The 18,732-nt window shown below is 40.7% G+C and overlaps 1 protein-coding gene across 1 annotated transcript in view; it reads left to right on the forward strand.

Annotated features, from left to right (window-relative positions):
• Positions 1-13,343, forward strand: part of LOC146968741 (broad substrate specificity ATP-binding cassette transporter ABCG2-like) — a 19,955-nt gene extending 6,612 nt beyond the window's left edge. The window contains exons 5-19 of the mRNA XM_085806257.1: positions 840-954; positions 5,191-5,343; positions 6,028-6,185; positions 6,463-6,565; positions 6,675-6,723; positions 6,950-7,045; positions 7,189-7,293; positions 8,402-8,547; positions 8,896-8,978; positions 9,082-9,171; positions 9,785-9,909; positions 10,577-10,731; positions 10,828-10,917; positions 11,769-11,845; positions 12,778-13,343. Coding sequence (XP_085662383.1) covers positions 840-954; positions 5,191-5,343; positions 6,028-6,185; positions 6,463-6,565; positions 6,675-6,723; positions 6,950-7,045; positions 7,189-7,293; positions 8,402-8,547; positions 8,896-8,978; positions 9,082-9,171; positions 9,785-9,909; positions 10,577-10,731; positions 10,828-10,917; positions 11,769-11,845; positions 12,778-12,925 — 1,693 coding nt within the window. The 3' untranslated portion in view covers positions 12,926-13,343. The remainder of the gene's footprint in view (positions 1-839; positions 955-5,190; positions 5,344-6,027; positions 6,186-6,462; positions 6,566-6,674; positions 6,724-6,949; positions 7,046-7,188; positions 7,294-8,401; positions 8,548-8,895; positions 8,979-9,081; positions 9,172-9,784; positions 9,910-10,576; positions 10,732-10,827; positions 10,918-11,768; positions 11,846-12,777) is intronic.
• The last annotated feature ends 5,389 nt before the right edge of the window (positions 13,344-18,732 follow it).

Consider the following 18,732-nt stretch of genomic DNA (forward strand, 5'->3'; position numbering starts at 1 on the left):
AAGCAGAAGTAAGTGATTATATTTGTGTTAATATAAGTCTTAAATAGTTATATCTTCCGACAGCAATCACTTACATAGAGTGTTTGGACTGAAACACGGGTCTGTCAGTCACTCTGCTCTGCTCTGAGCCGAGGAGAAAACATTTATCGTATCCTACAGTTTTTATCCAATGAGGAGAGAGAACGGCATGCAGGGCTGTGTGTGCAGCCAAGGAACGCAGTGAATGTGGCGACGTAGGGACGAGGACTGTTATGGTGCGTTCAAGGAAACTCGTATTTTTCCGACCGTGAAGTCGTACCAGTTCGATCTGGTACGAGTTCACCGGTCGGAAGTTACGAGTGGCCGTTATAGTGACTTTCACCGGTAAAACAGGTCGGAAAAACGCGAGTGGGTTGCCTGGAACGCTACAAAGTCGTAAGTTGTGACTTGAAGCTGTAATTTACGATTTCAAAAGCCTGCCTGGAACGCAGCATTAGCGAAAACGACCGGACCACTTACTTCTGCTTTAACTACTCAAGTAAACGTACTGAATTTTTCCCAAATTTGTACAAATGTTCCACAAATTTTGCAAAAAGAAATGTAGTCTGAAAAGTCAGTCTTTGCAAAATTTCTCAAACTAACGCTAATTTGAAGTTTTTGTGTAACTTGAGAACAGCTGGCTTTGCTGAACCAGATGATGTAACAGGGAAATCTGGATGTTTACTGTACACTAGTATAAATAAAGTTGTTATATAATCGTGTTTTAATAATGTTTCTTTATGAATGAGATAAGCGTGTGTAAATAAGAGCTTCCTGACAGCAGCTGTTGTTGAACCTGACCCGAGGTCTGTTTCATTCAGGTTCCTGGACGTCCTGGCGGCCAGAAAGGACCCGGCCGGTCTGACGGGAGAGGTCCTAATCGACGGAGCTCCTCAGCCGGCGAACTTCAAGTGTCTGTCTGGATACGTGGTCCAGGTGGGTGAGACGGGGCAGGAAGGAGCTTTGATTCAGCAGAGCTTCCTGATCGAGGCAGGAAAAGTCTGCACCTAACAATAGGAGCGGCTTCTCAGGCCAAGTGTGTTTGAGTCGCACACAGGATGCGTCGGGTTATTCAAGGAGGTCGAAAGTCACATCAATAATGCCAATAATAATCAATTATGCATCAAATATGACAAGATATCTTTTTTTTTTTTTTTTTTTGTAATTTTCATCACTTTATTACAGTAAATAAGTCCATATCATACATACACACTCACACATACAGAACAGGCAGAGACAGGTTTGTGTTTGTCTCTCTCTCAGACCAACGTTCACAGCATCGGAGTAGAAATAAATAAAACAAAGGTGTTATAAACTCAGAGATGTGCAGTGATCACACCTAACATGAATGAATGAATGAATGAATGAATGAGTGTTTATTTCGATCACAGCATCAAAATTTCAACAGAACAAATTCAAGGTAGTAACAAATACATGCAACTGGAAACGTTCTCTTTTTTTTTTAAACAAAATATCCCATAGGAAACATCCACAATTGCTAAAAAAAACCACACAAGATATCTTTGAGATACAAGTGGGTAGTACAGCGGTTAAGCCCTCAAATCAAGGGGAATTGTGCACTTTTTGAAAGAAACATGAAACTTCTACCATAGTTAGTTTATACCATGAGGTTTATTTTAAGATCGGGAGGGAAGTCAGATTTGACCTCTGAGGCCCGGGAGAGGTCAAATCCAAGATGGCCGCCAATAATATTCAAAAATGCCTATCGCTGGAACCAAACACAGTAGAAAAACACTTAAGGTGTCATTTCCCACTAATTATTGGGTGCCCATTCTGTTGGTGATACCTTTGAGACCAATAGAATTCAAGAAAATGCATTCAGATCAATGTGGAGGTCAAATAATGCAGACATAGGGAGGTGAACGGTGCAAAAAGGTAGTTTATTTCCAAAATAATAGCCTAACAGTGATGATGATGTTAATAATGATGATAATAGTGCCAATAATAATAATCATTATCATAATAAGTTCTTTTTTTTAACTGATTTATTATTAACTCATTGGCTGCCAGCCATTTTCAGAGCAGAGAGCTGCATACTGCCAGCCGTTTTAGAGCATTTTTTACAGATCTTTCAAGACCCACAGAATATTGTGTTCATGTAAACATGTAAACACCAAAACTACCAAGAGAAAGAATAGACTCTCTTCTTTCATTAGGAAAAAAAAGTTTGTTTCTACCTTTTTCCATTCTTTAGTAAACGGCAGTAGAACACCTGTTTTTGACCAGAACACTGAGAAAACAAGCTTTTTGTGGAAAGAAACATGTCAAGCAGAACAGTGACTTTGAAGTTAATATACAACAGAAACAACATGTCTATAGACATCAATGGCAGCCAATGAGTTAAAGAGACACTGTCTCTCGGCTCTGTTCGTGGCACTAGTACACCACAGCCGCTTGTTACTCTCTCCCTGGCTCTCAGGCTCCGGTCCACTTGGTGCTCCTCCTCCTCTATCCTTGCCTGACTGAGGGCTGTCACCGTGCCCCTGGTCCACCGGTGAGGGATGAGGGGACTGCCAACTGGGGGCCCACGCCCTCAGACCGACAAAAGCTTGGATCATGGGCTGACTTTCAAGAGATCGCAGCGAGGGAGCTGCTCTACTACGTACAAAACCCTGACCCAGAATCAGGTCGTCTGCAAGTGATTTAGCACCAGGTTCTCCACAAACATGCGGTGCGAGATTGGAGAGGACCGGCGGACCACCATCCGGCCACGCGCCAACCCTGTCACCAACGGCTCTACTCGCTGTAATCAAAACCCGGTTGTCAGGGGGTTTCGCTAGATAGTAGGTAGGGACAGTGGGAATCTCGTTCATCCATTCATGTGTGTCACTAATTCGATGACGAGGCATTTGGCTACTGGGTCATACGGCTTTCCGTGTTTACCTGCACGTCAGGCGCCATCGTGAGTACTACGACATGATACAGCCCATACGGACCCATTTCTGCATCAGCAGCTGGTCCGCCACCTTCTATAATCATTACGAGCCCAAACTGCCCCCAGCTGACCGCCAGCCGGTGGGATGCAGCCAGGCGGGGTTCCCGTTATAGAGGGCCAGCCAGCATCGTGTAGAGGTCCCCTCAGGGCACCAGCCACCCTTGCGGCCGTCCCTCATCCCTTTGAGGACCAGCTTGGCTCCTGGAGAGGGCCGTAGTCCTCAATCCTGGAACGGCCATACCTAAAACGTGACGTCAGCCGACTGCCTTCCACTGATTGGGCAGAGCGTTGTCACTGGAAGAGTCGTGAGCGCGATGTCCGACATGAGAATTCATCTGTACCGAGACCGTTGTTATTCCTTCACCCGAGTTAAATGATGCTGTGTGGAAAACCACGCTGTGGTCCGTAATCGAGGAACAGACAAGTGAGTTTGGAGCTGACGAGAAGATCGAAAATAGAGAGAGAAACAGTGTGGCCTTGCGATCCCCCCACCCCTGCTGAGGAGGAACTAGAGAACTCAGCTGTAATGGAAAAGCACCTTTACTGAGCCGTGCCGTGGCTGTGTAGTGGAAAAGTGCCAATAGTTACTCCGTTTACCTGCACTTCATTAAATTTCTTCACTTTGACATTCAAAGTAGAGTTCTCAACGGGCCTGAAAATTACGCAGCAGCACCTTATCAGTGGGTGAAACTGATTCAATTTCGGCCACAAAAACATTGTGGTTTTTTGGAGATACACACAGCATCTCGTGCCAAACCAACCCGACCCATCGGCCTTACTCGGGTTTGGGTTGAAATTGAGAACTCTAATTCAGAGTACTGGGCGAAAGCACATTGTGTCAACTCCCCTCCATGGGCCTTCGCAATGCTTCCACACAGCGTCGGACACCACCCCTCTCTCCGCGGAAAGAGGAGGGCGACAGTATTATTAAATTGCAGATTTGCACATTTATATAAATGCATTTTCTTGAATGTGTTCTGGTCAAAAACAGGTGTTTTTGGAGAAACCAGCCAATGTTCTACTGCCGTTTACTAAAGAATGGAAAAAGGTAGAAACAAACTTTTTTTTCCTAATGAAAGAAGAGAGTGCAGTGGTTAGCACTGTTGCCTCACAGCAAGAGGGTTCTGGGTTCGAACCCGCCGGCTGGCTGGGGCCCTTCTGTGTGGAGTTTGCATGTTCTGGGCGGCACGGTGGTGCAGTGGTTAGCACTGTTGCCTCACAGCAAGAGGGTTCTGGGTTCGAACCCGCCGGCTGGCTGGGGCCCTTCTGTGTGGAGTTTGCATGTTCTCCCCGTGCATGCGTGGGTTCTCTCCGGGTACTCCGGCTTCCTCCCACAGACCAAAGACATGCAGGTTAGGTTAATTGGTGACTCTAAATTGCCCATAGGTGTGAATGAGAGCGTGAATGGTTGTCTGTCTATATATGTGTCGGCCCTGCGATAGACTGGCGACCTGTCCAGGGTGTACCCCGCCTCTCGCCCAAAGTCAGCTGAGATAGGCTCCAGCTCACCCGTGACCCTAGTGCAGGATAAGCGGTATAGAAAAAAAAAATGAATGAAAGAAGAGAGTCTACTCTTACTCTTGGTAGTTTTGGTGTTTACATGTTTACATGAACACAATATTCTGTGGGTCTTGAAAGGGTCTGTAAAAAATGCTCTAAAACGGCTGGCAGTATGCAGCTCTCTGCTCTGAAAATGGCTGGCAGCCAATGAGTTAATAATAAATCAGTTAAAAAAAAGAACTTATTATGATAATGATTATTATTATTGGCACTATTATCATCATTATTAACATCATCATCACTGTTAGGCTATTATTTTGGAAATAAACTACCTTTTTGCACTGTTCACCTCCCTATGTCTGCATAATTTGACCTCCACATTGATCTAAATGCATTTTTTTGAACTCTATTGGTCTCAAAGGTATCACCAACAGAATGGGCACCCAATAATTAGTGGGAAATGACACCTTAAGTGTTTTTCTACTGTGTTTGGTTCCAGCGATAGGCATTTTTGAATATTATTGGCGGCCATCTTGGATTTGACCTCTCCCGGGCCTCAGAGGTCAAATCTGACTTCCCTCCTGATCTTAAAATAAACCTCATGGCATAAACTAACTATGGTAGAAGTTTCATGTTTCTTTCAAAAAGTGCACAATTTTCATGCTTAGCCGCTGTACTAGGGTACAGATGTGTTACACTGTCTGTCCGGTCTGCAGGATGATGTGGTGATGGGAACGCTGACGGTCAGAGAAAACTTCAGCTTCTCGGCGGCCCTGCGCCTCCCGACCTCCATCTCTCAGCAGGAGAAGGAGCAGAAGGTCAACAAGCTGATCGAGGAGCTGGGGCTGGGCCGCGTGGCCGACTCCAAGGTGAGGAAATTTTACCACTTTTTTCTAGATTTTCTAAAAAAGTTTTTTGAGAAATTTTCACCACATTTTTTAATTATCTTTTTTTTTTTTTTTTATTATTTTACCGCTTTTCACATAAAATAATTTTTTTTTTTTTTAGAAATTTTACCACTTTTTTCTAGAATTTTTTTAAAAGTTTTTTGAGAAATTTTCACCACATTTTTTAATTATCATTTTTTATTTCTTTACCGCTTTTACTAGAATTTTTTTTACTTCGTTTTTTTTTAGAAATTTTACCAGTTTCTTCTAGAATTTAAAAAAAAAAAATTTTTTGGGGAGAAATTTTACCACTATGAGATATTTTACCACTTTTTCTAGTTTTTTTTTTGAGAATTTTCACCACTTTTTTTTAAAGAAATATTTTAATGTTTTTGGAGAAATTGTACCAATTTTTTTTCCCCAGAAATGTATCTACAATATTTCCAAAGATTCACGCCAATGGCCCTAATTTGAACATACTTTGATTAAAAAAAGTAACATTCTTCAGTCTCAGAACAAATATTTGTGTATTTCTGGTGTTTGCTTCAAAATTTTGTCCAAAGGGGGTCCGTGGTCTAATTTGTGTCAATTTAGGGGTCCTTGAAAAAAGTTTGAGAACCACTGGAGTGACAGACATCCTCTATGTGTGTGTGTGTGTGTGTGCAGGTGGGCACCCAGCTGATTCGTGGGATCTCGGGCGGCGAGAGGAAGAGGACGAACATCGGCATGGAGCTGATCATCGACCCGTCCGTCCTCTTCCTGGACGAACCAACCACAGGACTCGACGCCAGCACCGCTAACTCTGTGCTGCTGCTGCTCAAGAGGTACACACACAGACACAAAGAAACCACTTCTTTTTTTTTTTTGTTGCACTTTCTTATTTTGTCACTTCCATATTTTGGCCACTTGGGGGCAGCAGACACAAGCAAAAAACAACATTGACCTATTGTCACTATATAAGATTGATATACTGCAACCGTTCATAATGAAATGAAACTTCAACCTGAGGCCTCATAATTTCTGGAACTGATTGTCTTAAAGTCAATATTGATTAAAGTCAAAGTCAGGTGTTCAGTGTCATTCCTCCGCCCATTTCCTCAGGATGGCGAACAGCGGTCGGACCATCATCCTGTCCATCCACCAGCCCCGATACTCCATCTACCGCCTGTTCGACAGCCTCACCCTGCTGGTCACCGGCAAACAGGTCAGTCACACGTTCTCTCCTCAAAGGTTCACGTCGTTGTTTCGTTGTTTCGTTGTTTCGTGTCGTTTACCGACCTCATGATGTTTACGTATAAACTCTTGTACGTCAGGTTTACCACGGGCCGGCACAGAGCGCTCTGGAGTATTTCTCAGACGTTGGTAAGGAAAACTTGGATAACTTAAATACAGTATGACACAGTGTCATGTAAAGATATCCTTTCATAGGCCGGTGCATATTCTATCTGTCCAGGTCATAGTATTTCAAAGGAGGTTAAATCGTTTCAAACGTCTTCCTAGAAAAATAACTAAGTCCATTTGCTTTCGATTTAACCTCCTTTGAAATAACCTTTCATAATTTTTCTTAATAAAAACTTGATTTTCCCAGGATACACCTGTGAGCCCCACAACAACCCTGCTGACTTCTTCCTGGACGTCATCAACGGAGACTCGACAGCGGTCATCTGCAACACGGACGGAGAAGGTATGTTATTATGACTGACAACGGATTCAAATCAACCTTATTATAATTTATTATATTGTAATTATTTTATACTAGTTACTATCGTCAAATAAAGTAAGTTGTGTCTGTTTTCCATTTGTCTGAAAGTTTCTCATTTTGTGCAGATCTAGATTCAGACGCAGTGACGATGTCCAGACGGGGGATCGAGGAGAAGCTGGTGGAGGAGTACAGGAACTGTCACTACTATAAACAGACCAAAGCAGAGCTGGGTGGGTACAAGGAGATCACAGATGTAAAGAACCATTTAACTTGTCATGTATATGGAGCAAATTTAGACCCTAGACGCTTCACACAAAACCGTTAAAGCTCCAGTATAAAGGTAAATGCTCATATTAAAGCAACTACAAAGAACTTTTAACTGGATATGCAAACGACCTACAACAGCAAATGAGGCCATCAGTGGGAAGATAAGCCATTTCTAAATAGTCTTAACTCTTCCTTCGAGAGGCAGTGGTAGGGTTGGTCCACTGGACGAAACGATTTTTGGCACTCGGACTGGAAGAGACAGCACACCTGACTAAGCTATAAATTAGCATTGAGTTGTTGCCATGCTAGCCAGTGAAAACCAAGCTCAATTTCATCGCTATATTTTCATCATAGCAAAGAGAAACCTTCTGCTTTTGTCCACAGGGGGGTTGCCAAAATCAACATTTAAAATGAAAGTTCTTTGTAGTTGCTTTAAAACTCAGATACTGAGCCTTGAAACCAGCCGTCAGGACTTCCTGTAACTTTGTGATGTCACAAGAAAGAATGTACTTCATTTCTATCCTTTCTGAATAATAATAATTATCCCAATTGAGCCGTAATTCATATTTATGGCCAAATAACTACCCCTCCATATACGACAATCTAACAGCAAGTCCTCATCCAAATAGGCTACCATCTAAGAATGCACTATTTAACAGCTGAGCAATAATCCAGTCTGGCAAGTATAATATCTTATCCCTGTTTCGTCCCATCTGTTTTGTTCCTGTGACTGATATTAAGACTGCTACCAACTTGTTAAATGCAATCAAATGTAAGGCGTAAAATGTAAGATTTCACAGCACCAACGTGCTGTTATAAGTATTACTGCAAACACGATGTATTAAGATGTCTATTTGACTGATATGATATTGAAAATGTGATATGTTTTTTTACATCTCTTTTCGACGTAAGGTACTTCGGACCCCAGGAAGACTAGCTTGTGCCATTGGCATCAGCTAATGGGGATCCTTTTAAATAAATAAAAAGACCAACTAAATGTGCAGAAATACGCAATTTGAAATTCTACAAAGAATTAAAACTGAAGCAGCTCCGTTGACGTCTTTCCCTCAGAGAGGATAATTCAGGGTAAACCGTCGACGACCACCAAACCCTCCAGAACCATCACGTACCACACCGGCTTCCTGACCCAGTTCAGATGGGTCCTCAAGAGGACGTTCCGCAACCTCATGCTCAACCCGCAGACCTCCGTCGCCCAGGTAACAGCACAACACCTGCCAACGGAAACGTCCAAAGAGACACACCTGAGCGAACATTGCTCTGTGCCCCCTAGTGGCCGGTATAGGAACTGCATTTAGTTGTTCTTTTCTATGTAGAAGCACTTTTCTATTTCTATTCCTATGACTACGACCATGTATTTTGATTATATTGTGTTTTTCTATTTGTGATTTGTCTGTCATGATGTCTGTGTGTGGCTGTTTTTTATACTGGGATTGCTGAGTGCCTGTCTGCACAACAAATTTACCAGCTGGTATTAATAAAGAAACCTTGACCTTGACCTTTTATACCGTACATGCTTGATGCTAATGTGTTTGTGCTCCGTTCAGGTAGCTGTAACCATGTTCCTCGCCCTGGTCGTAGGCGCCATCTTCTACGACGTCCAAGATAATCAGAGTGGGATGCAGAACAGGTAATAATATGTACATTTGTTTAATGTCAATATATACTGTATATATATAATAATGTGTGTAGTGTATTGATGCAGATCGTATCTCGTCACGTTGTGTCGTCAGGTTCGGCGCTCTCTTCTTCATCACAGTGAATCAGTGTTTCAGCTCTTTGTCGTCGGCTGAACTCTTCATCTCCGAGAGGAAACTCTTCATGTGAGTTTGGGACACAAAATATATATTTTTCGAGCGAGAGTATTAGTAGTAGTAGTAGTAATTATTTACCATACTAAGTAGGAGGTCAACAATTCAGGCACACTGTGGGAAAAACTGAGATCCTCCCAAGGTTTTTTTGTTTGTTTTCTTTAGCCTAAGTGAATTGAGGAAATGCAGATATCCAGTTTACATCTTAGAATCAGGATGTAGTTAGCTTAGCTTAGTTTAGCTTGGCTTGAAAACAGCTAGCCTGGGAAATAAGACCTCTAAAAATTTCTTATTTAAGGAGTAAATCTCATTCATAAAATGGGTACATTAACAAAAACGTTGTCTTGTTTTTCAGTCTTTATGCTAAGCTAGGCTAACCATGCCCTGACTCAAAGCCATAGATGAATTAGTGAAGGGTTTAATCTGCATTTTCTGAGTCAACACGAGTTAGTCAAGTCAACACAAACTTTTTTAAAGGGATAGTTCAACATTTTGGCAAACTGGCCCATTGCCATAATCCCTGTAGTCATAGCAGTAGGTTCGTTACCTTTAATTGTCGGTGAAAGCTATTTTTAGAACGGTGGAGATTGTTTTTTTCTTGATGTGTTTCTCTCTTTCTCCACAGTCATGAGTACATCAGCGGTTACTACAGACTGTCTGTCTACTTCCTGTCGAAGATCCTGTCTGACATCATCACGCTGAGGACCATCCCCGCCATCGTCTTCAGCTGCGTGGCGTACTTCATGATCGGTAAATATAAGTTCACTTTACTTATTAAATCTGAGGAGCTTTTTAATAAAGCTTAATGTCTTACTTTTATTTTGTTTCGTTGTTTAAAGGGATAGTTCACCCAAAATTGAAATTTTTCATTTCACTCATTATCTACTCACCCTCATGTCGACTAAGGGTTGGGAGAAGTTTCAGAGTCCTCCGTGGCTTCTCTGAGTTACAGGGGGTCTCGGCGTAGCAGTGCATGTCCATATAACGGTTGCAAATGGATACCAACTGTCTTCGTAACAAAAATACACACCAGAAAACATCCAAATACCTCCATGCTGCTCGTATGTAATGTCCGTCTTGTATTGAAGCCCCGAAATGCGAAATTGTCCCGAAAAAAATTAAATAGGTCTATATTTCAAGCTTGTTTGTAACGTAAGCTCCTCTTCCTGGTTCTTCCAAATTTGACGAACCGGGGCTTTCGGGGCTTCATTACAAGAGGGACATTACATACGAGCAGCATGGAGGTATTTGGATGTTTTTTGGTGTGTCTTTTTGTTACGGAGACAGCTGGTATCCATTTGCAACCGTTATATGGACATGCACTGCTACGCAATGCAACGCAATTTCAGTTTTGGGTGAACTATCCCTTTAAGATAGCCTCAAAATTAATTGTTGTAAAAAAAAAAATTGTGTGCAGGCCTGAAGCCCACCGTTGACGCCTTCTTCCTCTTCATGTTCACCGTCATGCTGGTCGCCTACACGGCCACCGCCATGGCTCTGGCCATCTCCGCCGACCAGACGGTGGTGGCCATCGCCAACATCTTCATGACCATCGCCTGCGTCTTCATGATGGTGACGCAAACACTCACGCAGACGACTGATTTCACGTTTTGTTTGTTGCATCGAGTAAAATAAGTAAATGTGTGTAAATGTCTTGTTTTTCTTCAGATCTTCGCAGGTCTGCTGGTGAATCTTCCCTCCATCGTCAGCTGGCTCTCGTGGCTGAAATACCTCAGTATACCACGATACGGCCTCAGTGTGAGTGCACACACACACACACACACACACACACACACACACACACACACACACACACACCTACAAACAAACAAACAAACAAACAGTTTATTTTCCTTATTATTGCATGAATTGGAGCCTATTGATGTTAAAGGGACCCATTGGCCCATCGCCATAATCCCTATAGTCATAGCAGTAGGTTCGTTACCTTTGATTGTCGGTGCAAGCTGTTTTTAGAACGGCGGAGCAGAGCCGTGAGCTGCTCAGAGCTACGCTACGGAGGCTCATGGGATTTCTTGGTTTCCCTCATCAAACTCATCAAATACACAATCCAACAACTCCAAAACGCTCTGGTGGACAAGTTGTGACCTGCACATTCACCACGCTATGAGATAATAACACAACGTTACCAGACGGAGTTGTTTTAGAGGGAAATTCATGCAAAACCACTGATGCGCGTTGCCTTCAGGGACAGTTTTTCATCAAGCAGTCTCTGCAATTACCTCTAAAACACGTTACCTCTGTCTGGTAACGTTGTGTTATTATCTCATAGCGTGGTGAATGTGCAGGTCACAGCTTGTCCACCAGAGCGTTGTGGAGTTGTTGGATTGTGTATTTGATGAGAGTTTGATGAGGGAAACCAAGAAATCCCATGAGCCTCCGTAGCGTAGCTTGCACCGACAAATTAAAGGTAATGAACCTACTGCTGTGACTATAGGGATTATGGCAATGGGCCAATTTGCCAAAAATGTTGAACTATCCCTTTAAAGTTTCCTGTCTGTGTCTTTGTGTCTTTTCTAGAAGTCTAGAAATTAAAGATAAACCTTAGTATGACGGGATGATGGTGATGTTGTCTCTTTGTGTCTCTTCAGGCTTTGCAGATCAATGAGTTTACCGGTCTGAACTTCTGCCACGGCTTAAATTCCAGCTTCATTCCACCTGGACTCGCGTAAGAAACACTGACACACACACACACACACACACACGCACACACACACACACACACACACACACACACACACACACACACACACACACACACACACAAGATTTAAAAACTCTTAGGACTCTCAGTTTTTCCGTTTGGCTCCACCTGCTGGACGTCATCGAGCATTACACCCCAACAACCTCCTGTCTTGTTGTTAGTTTGGTCAATTTAAAACAAACCTGATCAATAGACGCAGTGAACTATGATCTTATTTTGACAGTTCAAGTCAGTTTAATCAACATGCCAATACATTAAAGGGATAGTTAACCCAAAATTGAAATTTCACTCATTATCTACTCACCTTCATGTGGACTAAGGGCTGGGAGAAGTTTCAGAGTCCTCCGTGGCTTCTCTGAGTTACAGCGGGTCTCGGCGTAGCAGTGTATGTCCATATAACGGTTGCAAATGGATACCAACTGTCTTCGTAACAAAAAGACACACCAAAAAACATCCAAATACCTCCATGCTGCTCGTATGTAACGTCCTCTTCCCAGTACGTCCAAATTTGACGAACCAGGAAGAGGAGCTTCTGCTACAAAACAAGCTTGAAATATAGACTTATTTAATTTTTTTGGGGACAATTTCGCATTTCAATACAAGACGGACATTACATATGAGCAGCATGGAGGTATTTGGACGTTTTTTGGTGTGTCTTTTTGTTACGAAGACAGTTGGTATCCATTTGCGACCGTAATATTGACATGCACTGCTACGCCGAGACCCCCTGTAACTCAGAGAAGCCACGGAGGACTCTGAAACTTCTCCCAGCCCTTAGTCCACATGAGGGTGAGTAGATAATGAGTGAAATTTCAATTTTGGGTGAACTATCCCTTTAAAGGCTGCCAATCATTGATTAGTTGGTTAATGGGGGAACCTTTGTGCTGTGTCTGCAGTTGCACGGGGGAGGAGTTTCTGGAGGAGCAGGGCGTAGATTTCTCCCCCTGGGGCTTCTGGCAGAACCACGTGGCGCTCGGTGTCATGACCATCTCCTTCCTCACCATCACTTACCTCAAACTGCGCTTCATCAGGAAGTTCACCTAGACGCCATCGCCATCGCCTTCGCCATCGCCGTGGTCGATGCGACTGAAGACGAGTGTAAATCTGGAAGCTGGTTCAGTTGTTTTCATCTCATTGTCTTTTTTTTTCAGATGTGATTTAATTTTTTATTCCAACTTTGTTCGTTTGTTTCGTTTAAGTTGGTTCATGTGATAGAATAAAAGCCGCCGATCAATCGTTTGTAAAATAACAGTTCATATTTATACAGAAGCTATTGATATGTGATCTATTAACTCTTAACTAACGCTGCGGCACTATAACGTGTGAATTCTCAATGACTTGTATTCTGATTTTTGCACTTTAAAGTTTAGCGCCGTAGAGGTTATTATTTTTCTTTTCCACATAAAATACAAAAATTTTATATTTGTGAATTTCTACAAAATAAAAGACTGAATTCCTATTTTTTATCTCAGGCCTGTTCATTTTTCCCCACCATGTTTAGAAAGAAAATAAAAATTGTACCTAAAAATATTACATAAGGGGTGTTTTTTTCTTTACCCTTATGTAATGGGTCAGTGAAAAATAAAAAATGATGTTAGATAAATGAAAATAAATTAATAAATACTTTTTACTTCTTCTTTTACATTTTGTATTCATATTGGTTTGTGTCATTTCAAATGACATTTGAACCTTTTTTAAACAAGAGTAAGACTGAAGACCCTGGAAATGTCGAATGGTGTAATCACAAAAGAATAATATATAATAATATAATATAATATAATGAATATTAAATATCTTATCCACCTACAGTAGATTTAAGTATACTTACTTCTAAAAAAAACATTAAATTGAAATACTGTGTTTCTACAGTATATTTGGATTTTAATGCATTTTAGCAACACCAGGCAGGACTTATCCTAAAAAAAACACACTTTTTTCTGAATAATGTGACAAATTATGTAAAATTTGTCAAATAACATAGTGTTGCATTGGCGAAAAAAAAGTGTATTACATTTATTCCACATGAGTTGAGTTATTTTCCTGTATATAGTCAGATTTTTATGAATAATATACTGGTTACACCACTTGACAATGGGTTGCATGACGTCATTGACCCTAATATGTAATTAATTTTATATGTAGGATATGTATTTAAAAATAGAATCACTTTAACTAAATTACTTTGTGTGTTACAAATAACAATGTACCTTTTTTTTTATTTTTTAGATAAGACAAGATAATGGGAGAGGATCATGAACACACACACACATGTGCACACACACGTGCACACACTGTACAGTAAGTGTGTATGTAAACAGACACTTACTCCCATGGCAACCGCAGCTATAAACAGCCACAGTGTGTGTGTGTGTGTGTGTGTGTGTGTGTGTGTGTGACGTTAGGAAATCTCTGGTTCCTCTTGAGTAACACCGGTGAAGACTGCAGGGACACAGGTAGAGTTAGACACACACCTTTGTCTTTCTCTGTGTGTGTGTTTGTGTTTGTTTGGGGAATATTAGTGTAGGAGATGAATGAGTAACTGTTTCCATAAATGGTTCAAGGCGCCCATGAGCAAGGCACTGACAAATAAGAGGCATAAACCTGTAGATATACTAATAATGAAGTGCAGACTGACACCAGACGAACCAAACCACAGCCTGGTGATGATTTCTCTTTGCATCATACTTCGTGATCACGACGTGTTTGTTTAGAGAATAATTTGAAGAAGCTTAGAGGTTTGATGCTTCACTGATCTGCATGTGTTGGAATAAAAAATTACACAATCTGACGTCCTGAGGTTTGAAAGGACGGTAACAAGGATTAAAAAAGAAGAAGACGTGACAGGGAAACTCCAGGTGTTGCTCACCATAACAGCTGATCTCAGGGAAAACTGAGCCTGGATTATTACTCCTTCAATAAACATTCAATACTCAATAGTTTCTTGATCAGACAAGCTCGATATCGTATAAAGGTAGATGTTTGTGTTAAAGCTCCATACAGTATAAAGGTAGATGTTTGTGTTAAAGCTCCTTCAAAATAAAGGTAGATGTTTGTGTTAAAGCTCCATACAGTATAAAGGTAGATGTTTGTGTTAAAGCTCCTTCAAAATAAAGGTAGATGTTTGTGTTAAAGCTCCATACAGTATAAAGGTAGATGTTTGTATTGAAGCTCCATACAGTATAAAGGTAGATGTTTGTGTTAAAGCACCATACAGTATAAAGGTAGATGTTTGTGTTAAAGCTCCTTCAAAATAAAGGTAGATGTTTGTGTTAAAGCTCCATACAGTATAAAGGTAGATGTTTGTGTTAAAGCTCCATACAGTATAAAGGTAGATGTTTGTATTAAAGCTCCATACAGTATAAAGGTAGATGTTTGTATTGAAGCTCCATACAGTATAAAGGTAGATGTTTGTGTTAAAGCACCATACAGTATAAAGGTAGATGTTTGTGTTAAAGCTCCATACAGTATAAAGGTAGATGTTTGTATTAAAGCTCCATACAGTATAAAGGTAGATGTTTGTATTGAAGCTCCATACAGTATAAAGGTAGATGTTTGTATTAAAGCTCCATACAGTATAAAGGTAGATGTTTGTGTTAAAGCTTCATACGGTATAAAGGTAGATGTCCATGTGTAGTGTGATTATAAAGCAGCTCTAGGTTCTATATTAATACTGTGAAAGTATCAAAGCCTCAGTCCACAGAGAAATACACACAGCCTATATTCAGAAACTGAGCCTTAAAACCAGCCGTCAGGACTTCCTGTCACTTTGTGATGTCACAACAAAGCAGTCACCCAAAGCCCCGCCCCACATCTGGACCCACCATACAACAACTTGCAGGTATGGTTTCTTTTTTCTGAAATCTGCTTGATTTTTTATTGAATCACACAGAAAACAGTCGGCCAATCAGAAGAGAGGCTCAGAGCCTCCTGTCTTCTGATTGGCTGACACCGACCTGTTGTTACTAGAGCTCGACAGAGGAGATGGAAAACGACAATGAGGTGGTTTTTAGATCTTCTCATGGATCAACCCTTCATAATAAGCCAAAACAATAGTTAGTAGAATTAATTTTTATGTAATATTTATTATATTAAAAATTTAGAGTGGTCAGTCGACGGTTGAATTGTTGGTAACACTTTACAATAAGGGTCCCTTAATTAATGTTAGTTAGTACATTATTAAGCATTAATATATAAACTAATGTGTTAATTAATGCTGAGTAATGCATACAATGATAACTAATTACATTATTAAACTTTTCTAATCCTTTCCTAATCCTAAATAATACACAATAATGATTGTTAATATAGCTGTAAACGGTTAATTAATGCTTAATAATGTACTAACTAATGTTAATTAAGGGACCCTTATTGTGTTATAAGTGTTACCGAATTGTTTTGATAACTATTTAGATAACCGAGTGACCATTTCCCCAAATAAAACACTAGAAAAAGAAATGTGAGTGTGAAACATGTGTTGCTATGACTCAAGGTGTGATGATCGAGGTGTTGCTCTGTAAACCTTCGCCAAAGGAATAAAGTTTTAAAAAGCAGATTAACTGTGTTTCACTGTGTCGCAACTCGGTAGAACCACAAACCCGGACCAAACCTGACAGTCTAGACATTATCTGACTGTTCCCCTTCACTTCTCCTCCCTCAATCCCTCAATCCCTCCCCTACTTCCCTCCTTTTTTTAAAATCCTTTATCACCCTCTTCATCTCATCTTCTTCCTCAGTCAGTTAAGAGTCTCTCCTCCTTCATCTCTGTCTTCTCTAATTCACTGTCTTCATCTTGAAAGCCATGTCCTGCAGGTTGACATCTCCAACCTTCCTCCTCCTCCTCCTCCTCCTCTTCCTCCTTCCCAGAGTTCAGTGCATCGTCTTGACACGCGGCGGTGAGTATCAATATCAACTTGTTTGTTTTAATCTGAGCCGGGTTAATTGGACCTCTGTGATTATTTATCTTTCGACGTGTGTGTCGTCTTCACGGCAGCAATTAGAGACAAGAGACAAAAGGGGAAAAACACACCTTAGACCTGTCATCATGAAAAATGCAGAGCAGACTGACAGATCAAATGTCAGAGCTCAGACGCCTTAATACTGTACACACCCACATGATGAGACCTGGCGACCTTGGACGGTGTCGAAGAAACAGACACGAGAGAGAAGAGACTTATTTAACTGTAACTGTGGAGGCAAAGGTTTTTTAAAACGCTACTGTGTCTTTAAGAGAATGAATTTGACAATGTTTAATGGCGATTACAGGTTCGTTATCAATGATGTGACCAATAATAAAAAGAAAGTCACTGTGCAACATGAAGGACAAAGTGTATATAAGATTTTAGGTGTTAATATTGATGGTATAATGCTATTGCGATGTTGTTGTTGATAATTGTAATGGTTAACAATGATAGCAGGTAACACTTGACAATAAGGGTCCCTTGATTAACGTTAGTTAGTACATTATTAAGCATTCATATATAAACTGATGTGTTAATTAATGCTGAGTAATGCATACATAATGATAACTAATTACATTATTCAACTTTTAAATTCATTAACTAACTTTGAGTAATAAACATTAATCAACTGCTTACTAATACAGTAGGCTACATTAATTAATGTGTTTCCTACTCCTAAATAATACATAATATGATTGTTAATATAGCTGTAAACAGTTAATTAATGCTTAATAATGTAATAACTAACGTTAATTAAGGGAGCCTTATTGTAAGTGTGTAACCCAATGATACATAATGATACCAATAATGCATTATTATCTTACAGATTCATTAATTTCTTAATCTGAAAAACACAGCAACTACAGTATGTAGAAGAATCCAATTTTTATATTTGACAATTTAATTTTTTTTTTTTTTGTAAAAAGTAAGAAATACTAATAAAGAAGACAGATTTTTGTGTTTAGGAACAGTAAACTCTACCCACAACAAGAAAAAGTTGTTTACAGATACATATCATGTGTCAGACTTTGCTTTGTGAAATCTTTGCTGGTGGTTTTTGTGTTGGAGTTTGTTTACGTTATTATATTGAAAATTGTGCAAATGACTCCCAATGTCTCATTTACTCAATGAGGCCATTTGTAACCTCCACCTCTTTCTGCTGATCTTTATAAAACTGTATTAACTTATATTTAATTAATAGAAACAGTTGTCAGTTGTTACTGTTAATTCTTGAGAGCAGATTATGAATGAACGGACGTCTGATTTCTTTCCATCAGATCGACTCGTGTCTGCTGATTCGGATTTTGAGTTTCCGGAGATCGATGGTTCGGCTGTGGAGGAAACCTGCAGGATTTTCCCTGAGCCGACACCGTCCCCCTCCCCCTCCCCCTCCCCCACCCCCTCCCAAACAACAACAGCTGCAGTAGCCAAACCCCCGACCGTCACCAAGAAGGTATGGTTGGTTTCCCATTTGTCTACTTCATTTATTTCACTTAAATTGATTATTATAATCCTTTTAAATGTGTTGTAATGTTACTATGTGTTTCCTTAAAGGGATAGTTCACCCAAAATTCAAATTTCACTCATTATCTACTCACCCTCATGTCGACTAAGGGCCGGGAGAAGTTTCAGAGTCCTCCGTGGCTTCTCTGAGTTACGGGGGGGGTCCGCGCAGCAGTATTTGTCCATATGATGGTTGTGAATGGATACCACTTCTCTTGGTCCGAAAAGACACACCATAAAACATCCAAATACCTCCATACTGCTCGTCTGTAATGTCCGTCTTGTATTGAAGCCCCGACATGAGAAATTGTTCCGAGAAAAAAAAAAAGCTCCCAGTGTCTCAGTTCACTGTGTCACTGTGTCAGTGCAAATCTTACCGGCGGAACAATT

Source organism: Trachurus japonicus, chromosome 18, assembly GCF_045865225.1.
Source record: "Trachurus japonicus isolate A0001 chromosome 18, Traja_1.0".
Classification (NCBI taxonomy): domain Eukaryota; kingdom Metazoa; phylum Chordata; class Actinopteri; order Carangiformes; family Carangidae; genus Trachurus; species Trachurus japonicus.